General features: G+C 36.0%; 1 protein-coding gene across 1 annotated transcript; it reads left to right on the top strand.

Annotated features, from left to right (window-relative positions):
- The first annotated feature begins 632 nt into the window (after positions 1 to 632).
- LOC124297239 (carboxypeptidase D) lies at positions 633 to 15,743 on the top strand. The gene is made up of 15 exons (XM_046748049.1): positions 633 to 1,381; positions 2,467 to 2,708; positions 5,153 to 5,308; positions 5,397 to 5,572; positions 6,156 to 6,303; positions 7,325 to 7,425; positions 10,009 to 10,517; positions 11,151 to 11,612; positions 11,674 to 11,933; positions 12,111 to 12,285; positions 12,421 to 12,794; positions 12,902 to 13,049; positions 13,125 to 14,616; positions 14,689 to 14,865; positions 14,964 to 15,743. Exons 1-15 carry the CDS (start codon positions 902 to 904, stop codon positions 15,068 to 15,070), a joined length of 5,007 nt encoding a protein of 1,668 aa, XP_046604005.1. The 5' UTR covers positions 633 to 901; the 3' UTR covers positions 15,071 to 15,743.
- Positions 15,744 to 15,795: the final 52 nt, after the last annotated feature.

Here is a 15,795-nt window from a genome sequence, read left to right as displayed (position 1 = left end):
ACTTATATTTATCTAAAACAAATCTTATTCCATAAGTGTATTAAGATGATTTAAGATGTGTAAAATCATACGCGAATTCATTGCAAGGATTGAAAGACTGTAGTCCAAGTTGAACTTTTTAACGCGGTCTGAGTAACTGCTCGGTGATTTGGCACTGCCTTAGCCAATCACAGTCGTTACAGTATGAAAGTTCTCAATTGATCATGTATTTGACTCAAAATTTGCAATCAATCGAGTAATTTAATTTAGGACGTTACTTTTTACTCTACCTTTATCGAGCGAGACATTTATCGTTATTGTACGCAGTTTGAAACCATAATTAGGGATGTCATTCACAGTTCGTGGCTTTTAAGATTTTTTAAGTAAAATTGGATGGCATAGTAAACATGAATTTTAGGCATTATTCATGTCAGGACAAGATTGCACAAAAAACTGTGTCCTGACACGTCATTTTACACCTTATTAATTTCGGAATACGTAAGCAGCGATCAGAAAAAAAGGGAAAAATCGAAGAATCACTCGATCGATAAGTGAATCAGAATCGACAGATCTGATGATAAAATTTAAGTACATTATACTTCCAAATTCCTGATAGGTAGATAGTTGACAATGATAGCAGCTCGATTATGAAGTCGATACCGCAATATAAAAGCAATGTGGGTGTGAAATGTAAGCGCATATATGTATATTGATTTTCGCGTTGGTGGTAAAAGACGGTCGTGTGACGTCACTACTTCACGTGGGATTTGGCCCCCCCCCCTCCCCGCAGGGGAGCCGCAATATGTTCTCTGCTGACGTCAGTCGAGCTTTCCGATTAAAACGGGACGACGAGAGGAGCTGGTCTGACTCTTTGCTGTCAGCCCAATTTTTCCATTTTTCGCGTTAAGTTTCCCTTGCGAAAATGGAACTGTATAGTTTGCTAAAGTGCACTGCAAGTGTTGTTTTTTTATTATTTACAATATCCCTAACGTGTGACGGATATTCGCTGCGCGAGGCCGACGAGAGCGAGCAGGATATTAACGAGAATTTTATCACCCCGCACTACACGCACTATGAGGAGCTTAAAGAGCTGCTGAAAAACCTCACCGAAAGTTATCCTAACTTGGCAAAGGTCCATTCCATCGGTAAATCCGTCGAGGGTAGGGACTTGCTGGTTTTCGAAATATCGGAAAACGTCAATAACCGTCGGCTCGGCGAGCCGATGGTTAAATATGTTGCTAACATGCACGGCGATGAGGCTGTTGGCAGACAATTACTCGTCTATCTCGCTCAGTACCTTTTACACAATTATGGGAAAAACGAGAGAGTCACTAAGCTTGTCAACAACACCGACATATACCTGATGCCGTCCATGAACCCCGACGGTTTCGAAAAATCCCAGGTAAAAATGATCGATCATTCAACCTTTCTTTGGCTGCAAATCAATTAGCTACTCATTGCAATAACCATCACAACTTCAAAGATACAGTTTTGTTTTTCCCTGCACATACTCGGAACGAATTTGTATCAAGTGCATTGATATTCTAAAAATGATGTTCACACGTAAAATTTAGGAACTGTTGTGTAATGTAATATACTTATATTTGGTATAAATTTTGACGGATTCTTATACGCCCTTTTTGAGTTACGGAATACAAAATGCTCTAGTGGATTTTCATAATACAGCCCAAAAGCGCTCCAATATCAATAAAACTACTAGTCAAAAGGCAGAGAAATAACCTAGTATCTGGTTCATTACGTGCCCACTGCTTACTAATAAGCCTGTATCAAATTCGAAACAGTTTAGTGCGTTGTTTACGAATATAGTAAGGAACAAAGGAAAAGTCATGTCGAATGCGTGGCAGCACTGATTATGAGCACTGAAAATAGATCATAAGTGGCATTCCCTTTACCGCGCAGATGTTTGGTTCCCGTTACTTTACGCGGCAAATTCGAAAATTTTTGACAACTCGAAAACGACGGGACCAGAAAGCGAATCCAGTATCTGTGGATACTTATTCGCATCGAATTTCACTGCTTAAGTTTTTCTTTATTTACCGTTATCACAAATTCCAGATTTGTTGTTTCCAGTGCTTGATGTTTAACCCTTCGTCTGCTTACCTCCACCATAACCTATCGACTGCATATGGGGTCAATCAGTCTCCGCACAATATTTTATTTTGAATATCTCAGTAACTATGCACTTATCGAATAAAAGGTGGAGATACTTTTTGGATTGAATTCATTAAACTTTAAGTCTGTGCAATCAGATTTCTAAAAATGAAAAATGTAACCGTCGAGAAACATGCTTCAAGTTGACCGTACCATTCAGCGCTATTCAAGTACAAAGAAAAATTTGGAGTAAACATGACCTCATGTGCAGACGAAGGGTTAATCAAAAAATGTCATTCAGACGAATTTAATCTTCGATGTAATATCTTTGTATACGTTTAATTAAGCAGATGTAATTGCTCCGTAATATTTCAGGAAGGATTGTGCGAATCTAAATCACGATTTGTCGGTCGTGAAAATGCGAATCACGTTGATTTGAATCGAAATTTTCCCGATCAATTCGATAGAAAGTTGGCTGGTCAAAGGCGAGGCAGTATTACCGAAGGAAGGCAGAATGAAACTGTTGCTATGATGACATGGATAGCCACAGAGCCGTTTGTTTTGTCTGGGAATATACATGGTGGTGCCGTTGTTGCTAGCTACCCCTATGATTCAGGGTGAGATTTCTAGCTTAGTGAATTTTTCATAACTTTCGAAATTTTTTAATTACAAGTGAGATTGCAACGCCTGTATTGTTTCAAAATTTTGTGGATTCCTATTCTGGAGTTTTCAGCAGTTAAACTTTCGTGGTTCTTGAAATTCATTAATTTTCAATCGCTGATATCCCGGGATTGCGGAGTCAAACCAACAAAAATAACTTAATGATAGGATTCATGTTGAAACCAATCACTCGAGGAAAAAATCTTAAATTTTTAATCACGTTTTGGTTGTTAAAAATTGGTTTGACGAAAGAAAAATCTATATTTCGACAGCTCAGATATTTGTTATTTAAAATGGTTTATGCAAAATTTCTTGAACAATTTGAGAAATTGAGCATTTTTTAAAGAGTAAAAATGTCGTTACTTTATATGAGACTTTCAGGATTTCCGAATTGCTCGAATTCGTCAGTTATAAAACCTCAAATCTGGATAATTTGAGTAACCGGGAAATTCGGATATCTGGATAGACTGAGTATCCGATGCCAAGTGAATATGTCTCAACCTACCTAAGACATAATAACTAGTGACAAGAATATCAAATGAAAAAATAACCCAAGACAAAATAAACAGTGACCAAATATCATTGACAAACTAACCCGCGACAAAAGATACAGGGACCAAATAAGACTTACAAAATAACAAGCGTTAAAATTCAGGAGAACAATATTTATTTCAATGTTACTAGTGTATACAGCTTGATAACATAAGTGAAAAAAGTAGTCATAACACGTATTGGATACACACAATTGATTTGGGTTAGGATTAGGACACCCTGACGATCCCATACACACCCATACAACGCAGATGGGGTCATTTTGTCCCTAGATGTGTGTCGTGAGATGTTATTGTCTGGTGATGTTTTGTCGTGAGATGTTTTTGTCTACGGTTATTTTGCTGTATGAAGTTTTGTCATCAGGAGGTTTTGTCTCATGATAATATTGTCGTAGGTTATTACAGCATGGGTTTTTTGACGAGATATTTTGTCGCGGGTTAAAATTTTAGGATATTATCACGTGGAATCGAATATCTATGTAGTTAGAGTATTCGAATAGTTAGTATATCCAGAACACTTTGTAAAATATTTGCAAATAAATTACATTCACACCATAAGTTCAAGAAATTTGAAAACCATTGTGTATTTTTGCAACAAAGTACTTTAAGATTGTGAGTTGGCTGTCAAATTCACATGGAATGTATGGCAATTCCACTTTGCTGTACTGAAATTGTGCTTTGGCTCCAATTCTGCATAGAAAATCTGTAGTGGATTTGCAAACATTTTGATAGTATACATGTAATAGTAGTTATAAGTAAGCTGTAATATTTGTAGTACAAGTATCTTAACACTAACCCAGCGCGAGAAACCAAGCTACTCGTATTATTATAATACTTTAAATATCCAAATAAATGAAGTACTTCAACTATTCGAACAGTTGTAATACTTTGGATAGTATGAATACTCGAATACTTGAGTACTCAAACTATCCGGACAGTCTGGGTATCCGATTTTGACGCGTTGGGTCCAGTGGATTTGGGTTGTTCGCATAATCCAGATACGTGAAGAAGTAGTAGCTGTATTTGGAACGTGTATTGAGTGAAACCTTGACACGAATTCGTCGTTTGTATTCGTTTTTTAAAGTTCAATCCGTAAGTGATTAACTCATAAGACAATAGTCGGCCAACTTCTCAAGATGCAGATATTGCTTATCACAATTTTTTCAGTCGTGTACCACAAATTGTGCAAATCTTTATGGTTTCAATTAATACACTACCTTACCCATAGAACAAAATGTAAATTTTTTTAAGTCGTTGATACCTTCGATCTGATCGTATGTAAAATTACGTACTCAACCACTTTTAACATTCTTAGCTCTGTTTTGTTAGTATAATACACAAAAAGACATTGGTGGTTACATTATCATCGTGTCCAGTGTTCAGTCTTGGAAATATCTTCAAATTTTTCTTGTTTCCTGGAAATATTCTATTTTTAAGGTTTACCGCGAAATATATATTTGTTTGTCTACACTGAGTAACTGTTTTTAAGAAGTCAATTCCGCCTTGAATCGCGTTTTCCGTTTTTCCCTATTAACAGGTTATAGTAGAAATAAAGTATATCTCGTTCGTCGCGCCGATTATGTGAGTGCCTTCTGCATTCATGTATTTTTATTTTTCCTGAATGTCTTTAAAAAACCTGGAAATTTCCTGGAAATGGCCCTCAATTTGTTACGGATTTTTTACTGGATAACATGATTATGATAATATGCTCGGTCAATGCTTAGCAGTCAACAAAGCCCTCGTGGATGAAAATCACTTTATCTTAGCGCCCTGCATATTTTGAGTGGTCTTAGGCTTCTTCCACATATGCAGTAATCGAAAATCAAAATCGGAATTTTTGCCCATTTCAGAATTCGCCGGGAATGCTGCATAGAAAGCAAATCTCCGGACGATGAATTGTTCAAACACCTTGCACACGTTTACGCTGACAATCATCCGACCATGCGGGAAGGAAATGCTTGTCCACCGGAACGTTTTCCAGGTGGTGTTGTAAACGGCGCCTATTGGTAAGCAAAGATTTTTTCCGACACTTCACTGAACTTTCAGTAAAATTGACAGTACTTAATGGGTTTCCTCTTCTCATAATAACTTCAGGTATGAAGTTACTGGCGGGATGCAAGACTTCAATTATGCACGGTCCAATTCATTTGAAGTCACGTTTGAACTTAGCTGCTGCAAGTATCCGTCAGCCGATGAAATGCCGGAAGAGTGGAGACTCAACAAAGAATCTTTGATCAAGTATCTCGAACAAGCGCACATCGGAATTAAGGGTATGTCTATTTGTTTAAATACACCAACAAAAATGTTTAGTTCTAACTGTTTAATACTGTACACTTCTTGACAATTTTCATTCCGTACCATAACTGAAAAAATGGTTCTTGACGCCAAAGGGAAATTGGTTTTTCAACTCTAACTATAAATTCCAGATTGTGAATATTTTAGCCACCCATACTTTATTTTTTGTTTACTATTGCGATAACTTGATGCTGGTGCAACAATAAACAGCTCTTAAGGTTTCACAATTCAACTGAAAACATTACAATTACAACAAACAACTTAATATTGGCAACTGTAATTAACATTTCCTTGTAACATATTTTTTTGTAATTCCAACAATATTCAAAATTTTATTGTAACGATACCCAGCTTACTATAATTTCCTTTAACAAAAGAATATAATTTTCTTAGTACAAGCAAATATTGGTATGGAACAAAATTTTAATTAATACTCTTCTAATTTCAAGTCTGATTCATTTGATTGCTCAGGGAGATTTTTTTTGGTAGAAGGATACTCAGTTTGATTAAAGCTTGATTTTAACTAAAGTAGAAATCACTTTATTTTGCAATGTGCAGGTCTGGTCACAGACACGGATGGTCAGCCAATCGAAGGGGCGAGTATAGTTGTCGCCGGAATAAAACACAATATCTCAACTACCAATCGTGGAGAATACTGGCGCCTCTTACTTCCCGGTACTTATTCCATCTACGCTGCTGCATGGGGGTGAGTTTGATTTTTTGTCTGGACTGCTACATTACCAAACACGTTCCGTTGTGAAATTCCCCTGTTGAAGAAGTTCTTATAAATTACTTGTTTATTTTTTCTTCTCAGTCTCCGCAATATACCATATTTTTGAACAGTTCTGAAAAAACTTTTGCATTCTTTCCGAACAAGTTTAAATTACCTTGACAATGATTGAGAGATTCAGAAATTTCCAGAGAGTTTTTTGAAAAAAGTCACATTGTTTTGAATGTCCATTTTTTGTTGAAGGTTTGAAGAACTTCAAGTTTCTGAGTTTTTGAGTATTTCTAATTACCAAGTCGAGTTACATTTGGAAATCGAATGAATTTCTGGGAACAACTCAGATTCTTTCCAAACTTCATATTCTATCACAAATCTGAAAAAGGCTAGCTTCTGGTATTCCCGTGTATTCTCGGGAATCATGGCGTAATGGAAAACTCGGATGGATTTTTATTTTTTATGATTAATTAGACGTTTTTGCGAAATGATTGAAATTAATATTTGTAAAGTACTGCTAATGGGTCCAGAAATATCTACAAAAGAATATGTTCAATACAACTAGAATTATGGAAAGCTGTACAAAAATTTACAAGAAAATATGTCAAGCTTTTTGCATAAATCTTTTCAAATAAATTTTCTCTCAAGAAATTAAGATATTTCTACAGAATTCCAAGAAATTATAAAAAATTTTGATAGATTGTTCAGAAAGACTAAGAAACTGTAGGAAATTCACATTCAAAGTAAACTCGCAGTAATTTCTGAAAGTTTCCGGAAATAATATCGCTGCTTCAACACTAGCTAAGGAAAATAAAAAAATAAAATTCATATTGACCTTCCCTTGAGTCTAAGTTATAATCATCTGAGCTGTAAAATAAAACGGTATTTGTAATATCTAAGATTTAGAAAATAATATGAAATGATCAAAAACTTTGTAATAAGATAAAACCCATGTGAAGCATAATTTGTTCAAAGAAATAGTCTGAGGAAATTTCATTTTCTTCAGATATATGCCAAGTGAGCCGGTAGAGCTGACAGTAAATGCTGAAGGTGGACCAACGATTTTTAACTTCACATTGCGTAGCGATCCCGAAGCGTCTGACCAAGGTAAACTTGAGATGGTAAATCAGTCGCGTTTTTCTCCACTGCGAAGAATGATTGCGTCTTTACGAGTCAGAGATGATTACTAAATCTAAACTGATCGTTCGTATTTCTTGAATTGTGTTTATTGTATATCGCTGTGAACAATTTACGGAATATTGATTGATGATATCTGAACTTATCATATCTATACACTTTAATTTTATCGATGTATGTTTTATTATCGGTTTTTGTTTTATTTTAAATTAGCTAACAATTATCAACAAATTTGTCTCAAATTATATTTTTATAACATTTCAGAAAATCAAAACAATATATATATACTATATAATAACAATGCCATAATCATGACTAAAAATAAAGTATCGAGATCAAATATCGCGTATAGGTTTGAATCTGGCACAGAATTCGAGAAAATTCATTTTTCTTATCAGATCTGCGGAGCTGTTATTGACTGTTAATTATGATCTCCAGAGGCAACATTCCATAACATATTTACTTATTTTTTAATATTTTCGATTTTTTACTTAACTACGGTATTTTTCATTTTATTCTCAATATATTGTAATAACAATGAGATCAATCTAGCTTATAATTCATTATGACAATAATTACGCTGTCATACATTTTTTTTTTTGTAATCATCCATTTTATCCTCCCAACAATGTTTAAGGCTAATTTTATGGTGGTAGCGATTTATTTTCACATTATTTTACAAGCACAAGGTATAGAAGAGTTAATTTTATGATAGCTTAACAGAATTTTAATTTTTCAATTGTTTTTTTTTCTATGAATAAACTACTTAGTGATTCTTGAATAATTACCGGTGACAAACCTATCTTTCGTAATTACTCTCATTATTGCTATTTATCTTGTTGTGTACAGCAGAAAATCATTAGGCATGTGCAGACACTGCAATATTTTTATTTCACGTGGTTTTTCTAACATGATGATTTAATTTTTCTAGCATGTGCGTTGATTTGGCAAAATCACGTTTTGTTGCGAATAAATTTTTTTTCTGTTCCGTGTTAACGATTCACTTTACTGATTTTTTGTTTGCTCACTTAATAAATAAAATTTTCTTTGTACAAATTGCTTTGTTTTGTGCATTAAATCTGAAGTATTTAAATTCCGTTAATAATGATTCAAAAATTGGTGCTATTCGAGGAAGTATTTACCTTCTATTATATACTATTTACTTAATTACATGAATCATTTGGAAAAGAAAACAGAATCTAAGTACAACTAGTCATACGCGTCATATGACAGGGCAGTAGCAATATTTTCGATCGTACTGTATGTTTATGATCAATTTTCAAAAAAGGGAAGAAAGTAAATGAAACAAGCATTTAATTTTCTTTTACTATAACTACGTTATTATGTGTAGAATTATGTATTTGGTATCGTTGATCTGCGAGATTCAACTATACCTATAATATATTGTATAATGCAATGTCAAAAAAAGAATAAAATACTATATTATCTGTCACTTGTGTATTTAAATGAACACTTAATACCTATTTTCCCTAAATCCTATTGCAAATACAATTTATTATTATTTTGATTTTATGATTTTCTAATTCTCTGTACCTTGTGCTTTGTAGTATGTTACGGAATGTTTCTTGTATAATTTGCTTCGTTGTTTTCACTTTATATTTACTAATACCTTCACTTTCATTTTCTCAAACTTATTATGTGACAGATCATTTCGTTTAACCTAGCGGTACCTACTAATTTTATTATTCTTGTAATCGAGCCGAGTATTTTTGTTGTAATGAAAATTGATGAGGTGGAAGTTATGTGCTTCTGCAAATTTAATACTTTAACAAGTTTTATTACTTCAACGGTGTATCCGATTTCAAAAACCAAGAAAGGAGTTCGTCCATTAAGAATTTACCTCGGTGACTATTTTTAGAAAGCTTCAAAACAATTTTGCTTGCATTTTATTTATACCCAAACACGTTTTTCTCAATAATGGTACTATGTCTGATTACTTGAGCGACCATGTATTTCCCTTGAAACGTGAAAAAAAATTTGGGTTTATTTTTTCTTTTTGCATTTTCAATATTCCTGATGTCCAATTTCAACTCGCAATGTTTTTTCCACAAAGAAAACTCACTTTTTGCATTCCAGTTTTTTTTGATTCTGATCTAAGACGTATTATTATTGGAACAGAGCGTAGTTCAGGTATAAAAAAAGTAAGAAATATTCATTTGAGGTTCTCAAAAAATGAAATGGAAATCTGATGTATTATTGGAATGATACATCGTGTTAAATTGCTGAATTTTGAAATGCCTTTATAATTTTCCACACCGTAAATAATTTGACGTTTTTGAGAAAATGGTCATATACTTCATTTCTAACGAACAAAACCTCTGTGAATTTAGCAAATCAGATGCATCCCAGCAATGATACATTATGTCAAAGTATTAAGTTTACAGATGCATGGAATTCCCACCACAATGAAAATTGTGCATATCCTAATTTTTTAATAATTCTTTTTTTTCTATGTATAATATTAGCATGGAATATTTGTAATCCACCGTGTGTCTGTGCAGTACCATATCTTTTTTGTTTATTCTTTTTTAGCCAGAAGTCAATTGCCAACTGCCGACGAACTAATCAGACCCCGTAACGAGTTTGGGTTTTTCCATCACATCGACTTCAAACACCATAACTACACTGAAATGGAAGATTTTTTGATGGACTTGCACAACATGTATCCAAACTTAACGAATCTCTACCACATTGGAACCTCGGTTCAAGGTCGAAAATTGTACGTAATGGAAGTGACGAAGGATCCCGGTAAACATCAACCCGGAGTACCAGAAGTAAAGTTAGTCGCCAATATGCACGGCAACGAAGTTATTGGAAGAGAAATGTTGCTCTTATTATTGCAATACTTGTGTGAAAATTATGGAAGCGACGAACGGGTGGCGGAAATCGTGAATACAACGAGACTGCACGTAATGCCAAGCATGAACCCAGACGGGTACGAAGCCTCCAAAGTTGGTGATGTTCTCGGAATTCAAGGACGAAGTAACGCTAATGGCGTTGACCTCAACCGCGATTTCCCAGACCAATATACCCCGTCAAAGGTGAGTGATAAAATCCACTTGACACAAAATATTCCAATGATATATTGAGGCACTCAATATTACAGAAACATGATAGCAATATTTCCAAAGCAATGCAGACCAGGCAGCACAAAATATTCCGGGACTATTTTACTATGCAATATTACTGCAACATTGTAGCATGAAATACTCTAGTTAGTTATTTATTCATAACAAAAAGGATAAATTCCTTGGTAAAAAGTACACGAAAGTTCTGAACCATAATAGAACCAATAGATGCCGTAATGTAGCTACAGATGTAATAGAAAGAAATACTTAACAAACACCAAGGAAAGGAACAAACGATAAGAAAAAACATAAAAAAATAAAAAAGATAAAAATGAACTTATTCATAATTTAATTGCTTTTTCTTGAGATGCTATTACCAAAAAAAATATTACGATTTTATGGATCAAACCAAATCGTTCGCGCAATTCGCAAATATGTTCGCTGCAAAGTGGTGACAGTCTATCAATGGAATTAAAATCTGCTTTAATGAAGAAATATTTAAGCAATGTTTCTGCAATATTCTATGCCACATGCATTCCGACGTAGTGAAATTATTTGTTACTTTTCCTCGTCCTTATTTGATTATCCAATTTTGTGATCGGTCAGCCCAACGACATAAGACAGCCAGAAACGGTAGCAGTAATGAAATGGATAGATGAAATTCCGTTTGTCTTATCGGCGAACCTGCACGGCGGTGCCCTGGTGGCAAATTATCCGTTCGACGATGCTCCAGGCCAGGCAAACAGCCAGCCAAACTATAGTCCAGATGACAAGGTCTTCAAAATGATTGCAAGCACTTACTCAAATGCACACCCTCGGATGCATTTGGGCAAGCCGTGCCCCTCGATATTCGAAGGAAGAAATTTGCTAGATGAAAGCTTCCCAGATGGAATAACAAACGGTGCTCGATGGTACGCAGTTGTTGGCGGAATGCAAGACTACAACTACATAAATAGCAACGCCTTTGAAATCACGCTCGAATTGGGTTGCGCCAAGTTTCCAACAGCCGAAAAGCTCCCAACTTTTTGGCTCGAAAACCGAGAACCTCTGTTGGCATTCATCGAACTGGTGCGTCCTGCCTACCTATGATTTTTATATTCGTCAGTCTCCATCATTCTATTGTTTTTAGGCCCACAAAGGTGTGTATGGCTTCGTTCGATCGTCCATCGGAAATCCGGTCCACAACGCGAGAATTCATGTCGAAGGAATCGAGCATGACATTTACACCGCCACCACTGGCGACTACTGGCGTCTCTTGGTCCCAGGCACATATAACATCACAGCCAGTGCTGCAGGATACGAATCTGAATCTCGAACTGTGACTGTACCTGATTCTAAACTTGGCGTTCCGCTCGATTTTACTTTGATGAGTAGTGACCCAAATCATTGGTAAGGCTTTTCGTCGGTGTCCCAAATCGAATCAAGACCAGAAAAATTCTCCACGATACTGATGTAAACAGTATTTTTAAATAAACATTCTTCATCATATGCTTCTGATGCGTGATTTGTATGATCGTTGTTGGTAGATTAGATCTTCTTGGTAAGTACACAAAATATGACTTACAGGTCTTCCGCATACGATTTTCGTATCATCACGAATATGGAAAAGGGTTTCCTCACAAATTCAGAGCTCAATTCACGGCTAGCAAGGTTGGAGAATTCTCAACCAGATGTTGCGGAATTTCAGGCTGGTGAATCTTCAGTCAGCATGGCTATTCACTCTCTCAAAGTAACACACGACGTAAGTTGCTTTCCAGTATCACGTCTTGTTCAATCAAGTCCTTGTCGGTCAAAATGACAGTTTCCAGGACCAAATGTTGTTTGAAGTTTCAATGGTTCAACGAAGAAGGACTCAGCCTCATGTTTATATCCACAGGTAGGAGGACCAGAAGAGAATAAAATTCACATTGGATTGATCGGTGGTCTGTATGCATCTCAACCAGCTGGCCGAGAAATCTTGGAGCGTTTAGCCAGACACGTTATGATTGGGAATCAAATTGGGAACCCACCGATAAAAAAACTTCTCGACAACGTTGTTCTCCATTTTATACCAGCAGTTGATCCGAAATTTGATAGTTTGCCAGACAGCTGCAATCCTTCGGTGAAAAACGAGATTGGCAAGAATTTGTTGGACAGTTTGAATAACAAAAGTCAAAAAGTAGACGCGGTCACAAATGCACTCAAACAAATGATGCTGACCGAAAATTTTGATGCTCTTATCATCATCGGCGGTGGTGCCAAGGATGTTAGGTGTGATAAATTCACTCAAAATCTAATTAATTTTTTGCTACTAACCTTTGCAAACTGATCATGCTTCTAAATTTCTTACCCCTAATGATTATTTTCTTTTTATACAGTTCAACATTGGGTGATTTCAATACTTACAATAATCTTGCCCGCCAATATGCGGCTAAACTCCACAGAGAGCATTGCGATAGCAATACGGAGCGTGAAAACGTTTTTGAACTTCAAAATGGCATCAAGTCACAGTACAATATACCTGTTGTAAGTACTAATGAGAAGTTCATTTCCCTTTAACACTTTCAACATTGCTCAACACGAAGAATATTACAATTGCAGATAACGCTGTTACTGTCTTGCTGCAAATATCCATCACCCGATTCGGTTCTGTCGCTGTGGCAAGAAAATTTACCGCCCCTGATGGAGCTCTTACACGGTTTGGCAACGGGAATTCGTGCATCAGTTGCAAATGAAGAGGGAAGTCCGCTGCGCGAAGCCAAAGTAAAAATCGACTCTTCGCCAACTCTGTATAATCTGACGAAGAACATGGCATATTTCCAAATGATTTTGCCACCTCAAACCTACTCGCTGACCTTCTCGTGCAAAGGTTACAAGTCTAAATCACTTCCAGTCGTGGTTAATGCCAAAGAAATGACGAGCTTTAACATTGTGCTGGAAAAGGATGAGATACCTGAGCACATCTCAGCGACTACAGCTTTTACCAGTTCAGATATCGACGTAAATAGCTTGCTGAACGATCTAAACGGAAAATATCCGAAGATATCTAAATTACACACGATCGGCAAAATGGACAATGGTCGAACGGCGATGTCTTTGGAAATCAGAGCACAGAATCAAGACGTTCAGCTCACGGGCGTTCCGTCGATTCTGTTTCTCTCCGGAGTCGAAGAAAACTCGCCGGCTGCTACCGAAGTGCTTGTCAAGTTAGCCGAGTACCTATTAAGCAACTACAGAAAAAATCCAATCATCACAGACTACATTGAGAAATTTGCTGTGCACATAGCTCCGAACGTAAATGCGTTTGAGAATGTGACTCAGAGTTGCATTCCGCGGACTAACAGTTCGCTAGAGTTTCCAATCGCAGATCCGATGTCGAGTGACGCGAGTGTCATCGCAAATTGGTTGAAAGAAGTGAACGCGATATTGGCTGTGAGTCTGTTGACTGGTTCTGTCCACGTCGAAATACCGTTCGGCGATAAGCATGGAAAGTTCTTTAACAAAATTTACGAAACTGACGACGAAGAGCTACTGCAAAGACTGGCAAAAACTTATATTAGTCAACATCCAACAATGGCATCCAAAAACAAAAAATGCGAAACAAGCGTTAAGATGGGTAGTCCAGGAGTCTCGCACAGTGGCATTGCTTTCAATCAGGCAAAAGTCAACTCTCTGATCGATTATGTATACTTGAATACCAGCACTCTGATGCTGAACGTTTACGTTTCATGCTGCAATACTGATCACGTCTCAGACGTTTGGATCGAGAACGAAAAAAGCTTGTTAGCTATGATTGGGGCAGTTAATCAAGGGATTTCAGGGTACATTATTAACGAAAGCAACGAACCGATAACGGGGGCTGAATTGTCGTACGACAATTCGTTGCATCGTGTGCGAAACGGGAAGACAGGAGCATACTGGATTTTGCAGTTAGCTGGATCCCATACTGTGACAGCCCAAGCACCTGGCTATTTACCGGACACAAAGTTAATTGTCACACCACATGTCGACAAGTTTACTCCTCTAATGTTCAAATTGCAACGGAATCAAGATGTTTTTGGCATGCCAAGGATCGTTTTCATCATTTTGACTGGTTAGTGGTAATTGAAAAGTAATGATATTTATTAAATTCTTATACTGAAAGAAAAAACACATTTGTTTGCAGGTATAATCTGCCTCGGCATTGTTGTTTCCGGTGTTTGTTGCTACGCTGGATGTCAAACAATGAATCGACAGAAAAATCAAAACAAGAAAGGATACGCATTCAGTTTACTTCCTGACGGTACCAGCTTCTTTGACGATGACGAGAAGGAAATCAGTATATTCAAAACGCCTCTGAAAGGTAATATTACATTTTTATATTTTTCTTGAATTAAGTAAAAAGTTACTATTTGTTAATACGATAATCGATTTTTATTTTGAAAAACGAACAAAAAACAGGAAAACACGTCGTCGATGTAAACACCAAGCCATATTTCGACCAACTGCACGCTTCAGATTCCGAAGATGAGAGTGACTTAGAATTTATCAGGCCAGAACGTGATTAAGAAGGGAAGTTAAAGATTTAATAGTGACTGACTTTGAATGGGAATCGCCAATTCCAGAAATAAGGCTAAAGCACGCTACTAGCGTCAATTCTTTGATCTTTGAATGATTTTGTGATTTTTTTATGATATAATGGAATAATGATGAAATTTCCGTCAGAGTATGCTATTCTATCAATTAATATTCCATATTGCCGTTACATTGTTTTGTGAATATTCTATTTTTACAGTCTGACAATTACAATACATCCAATTTAAACTGTGGTGAAATAATTGTTGCAAAGGCCTTACTGTTTGAGCTTCCAAAGTGTTTTGATAAAATTATTCGAATTCAAAATATCAAAAGCATCCATTTGGCAGTAGAAATTTTTTTATACCAGCTGAGCACAGTTTGTCCATTTAATTTAGCCAGACCCTTCGCAGGACTTTTTAGGTAATTTGAAATTCTTAATGTCATGTTTAAAATATTGGGCTCGACGTTTGATACACTCAAATAAATAACAATAACTTACACAGCACAAAATGTAACAGTGACATTAAAATTATCGTGTCAATGTGTGATTACATTTTTAATGTTTTCATAACATTTTATTCTGTATTATCTGATTTGGTACTCTTTTATAAAATATTGTAAATACTTCAGCTGTCAAATAATTTTGTAATATTACAAAAACGTTTCAATCTCAATATCATCTTTATCATATTCACGATATTCTAAAAACCTAACT

Source organism: Neodiprion virginianus, chromosome 2, assembly GCF_021901495.1.
Source record: "Neodiprion virginianus isolate iyNeoVirg1 chromosome 2, iyNeoVirg1.1, whole genome shotgun sequence".
Lineage (NCBI taxonomy): Eukaryota > Metazoa > Arthropoda > Insecta > Hymenoptera > Diprionidae > Neodiprion > Neodiprion virginianus.
The sequence above is the reverse complement of the archived record's forward strand: the minus strand, read 5'-3'. Positions and strand labels throughout refer to the sequence as shown.

Bases quoted from the DNA above. Each gene is read 5' to 3' on its own strand.
- LOC124297239 (XM_046748049.1), top strand. From the start codon at position 902: ATGGAACTGTATAGTTTGCTAAAGTGCACTGCAAGTGTTGTTTTTTTA. The intron at 5,309-5,396 runs GTAAGCAAAGAT...TAATAACTTCAG, and splicing joins GTTGTAAACGGCGCCTATTG to GTATGAAGTTACTGGCGGGA. The intron at 12,286-12,420 runs GTAAGTTGCTTT...TTATATCCACAG, and splicing joins CTCTCAAAGTAACACACGAC to GTAGGAGGACCAGAAGAGAA.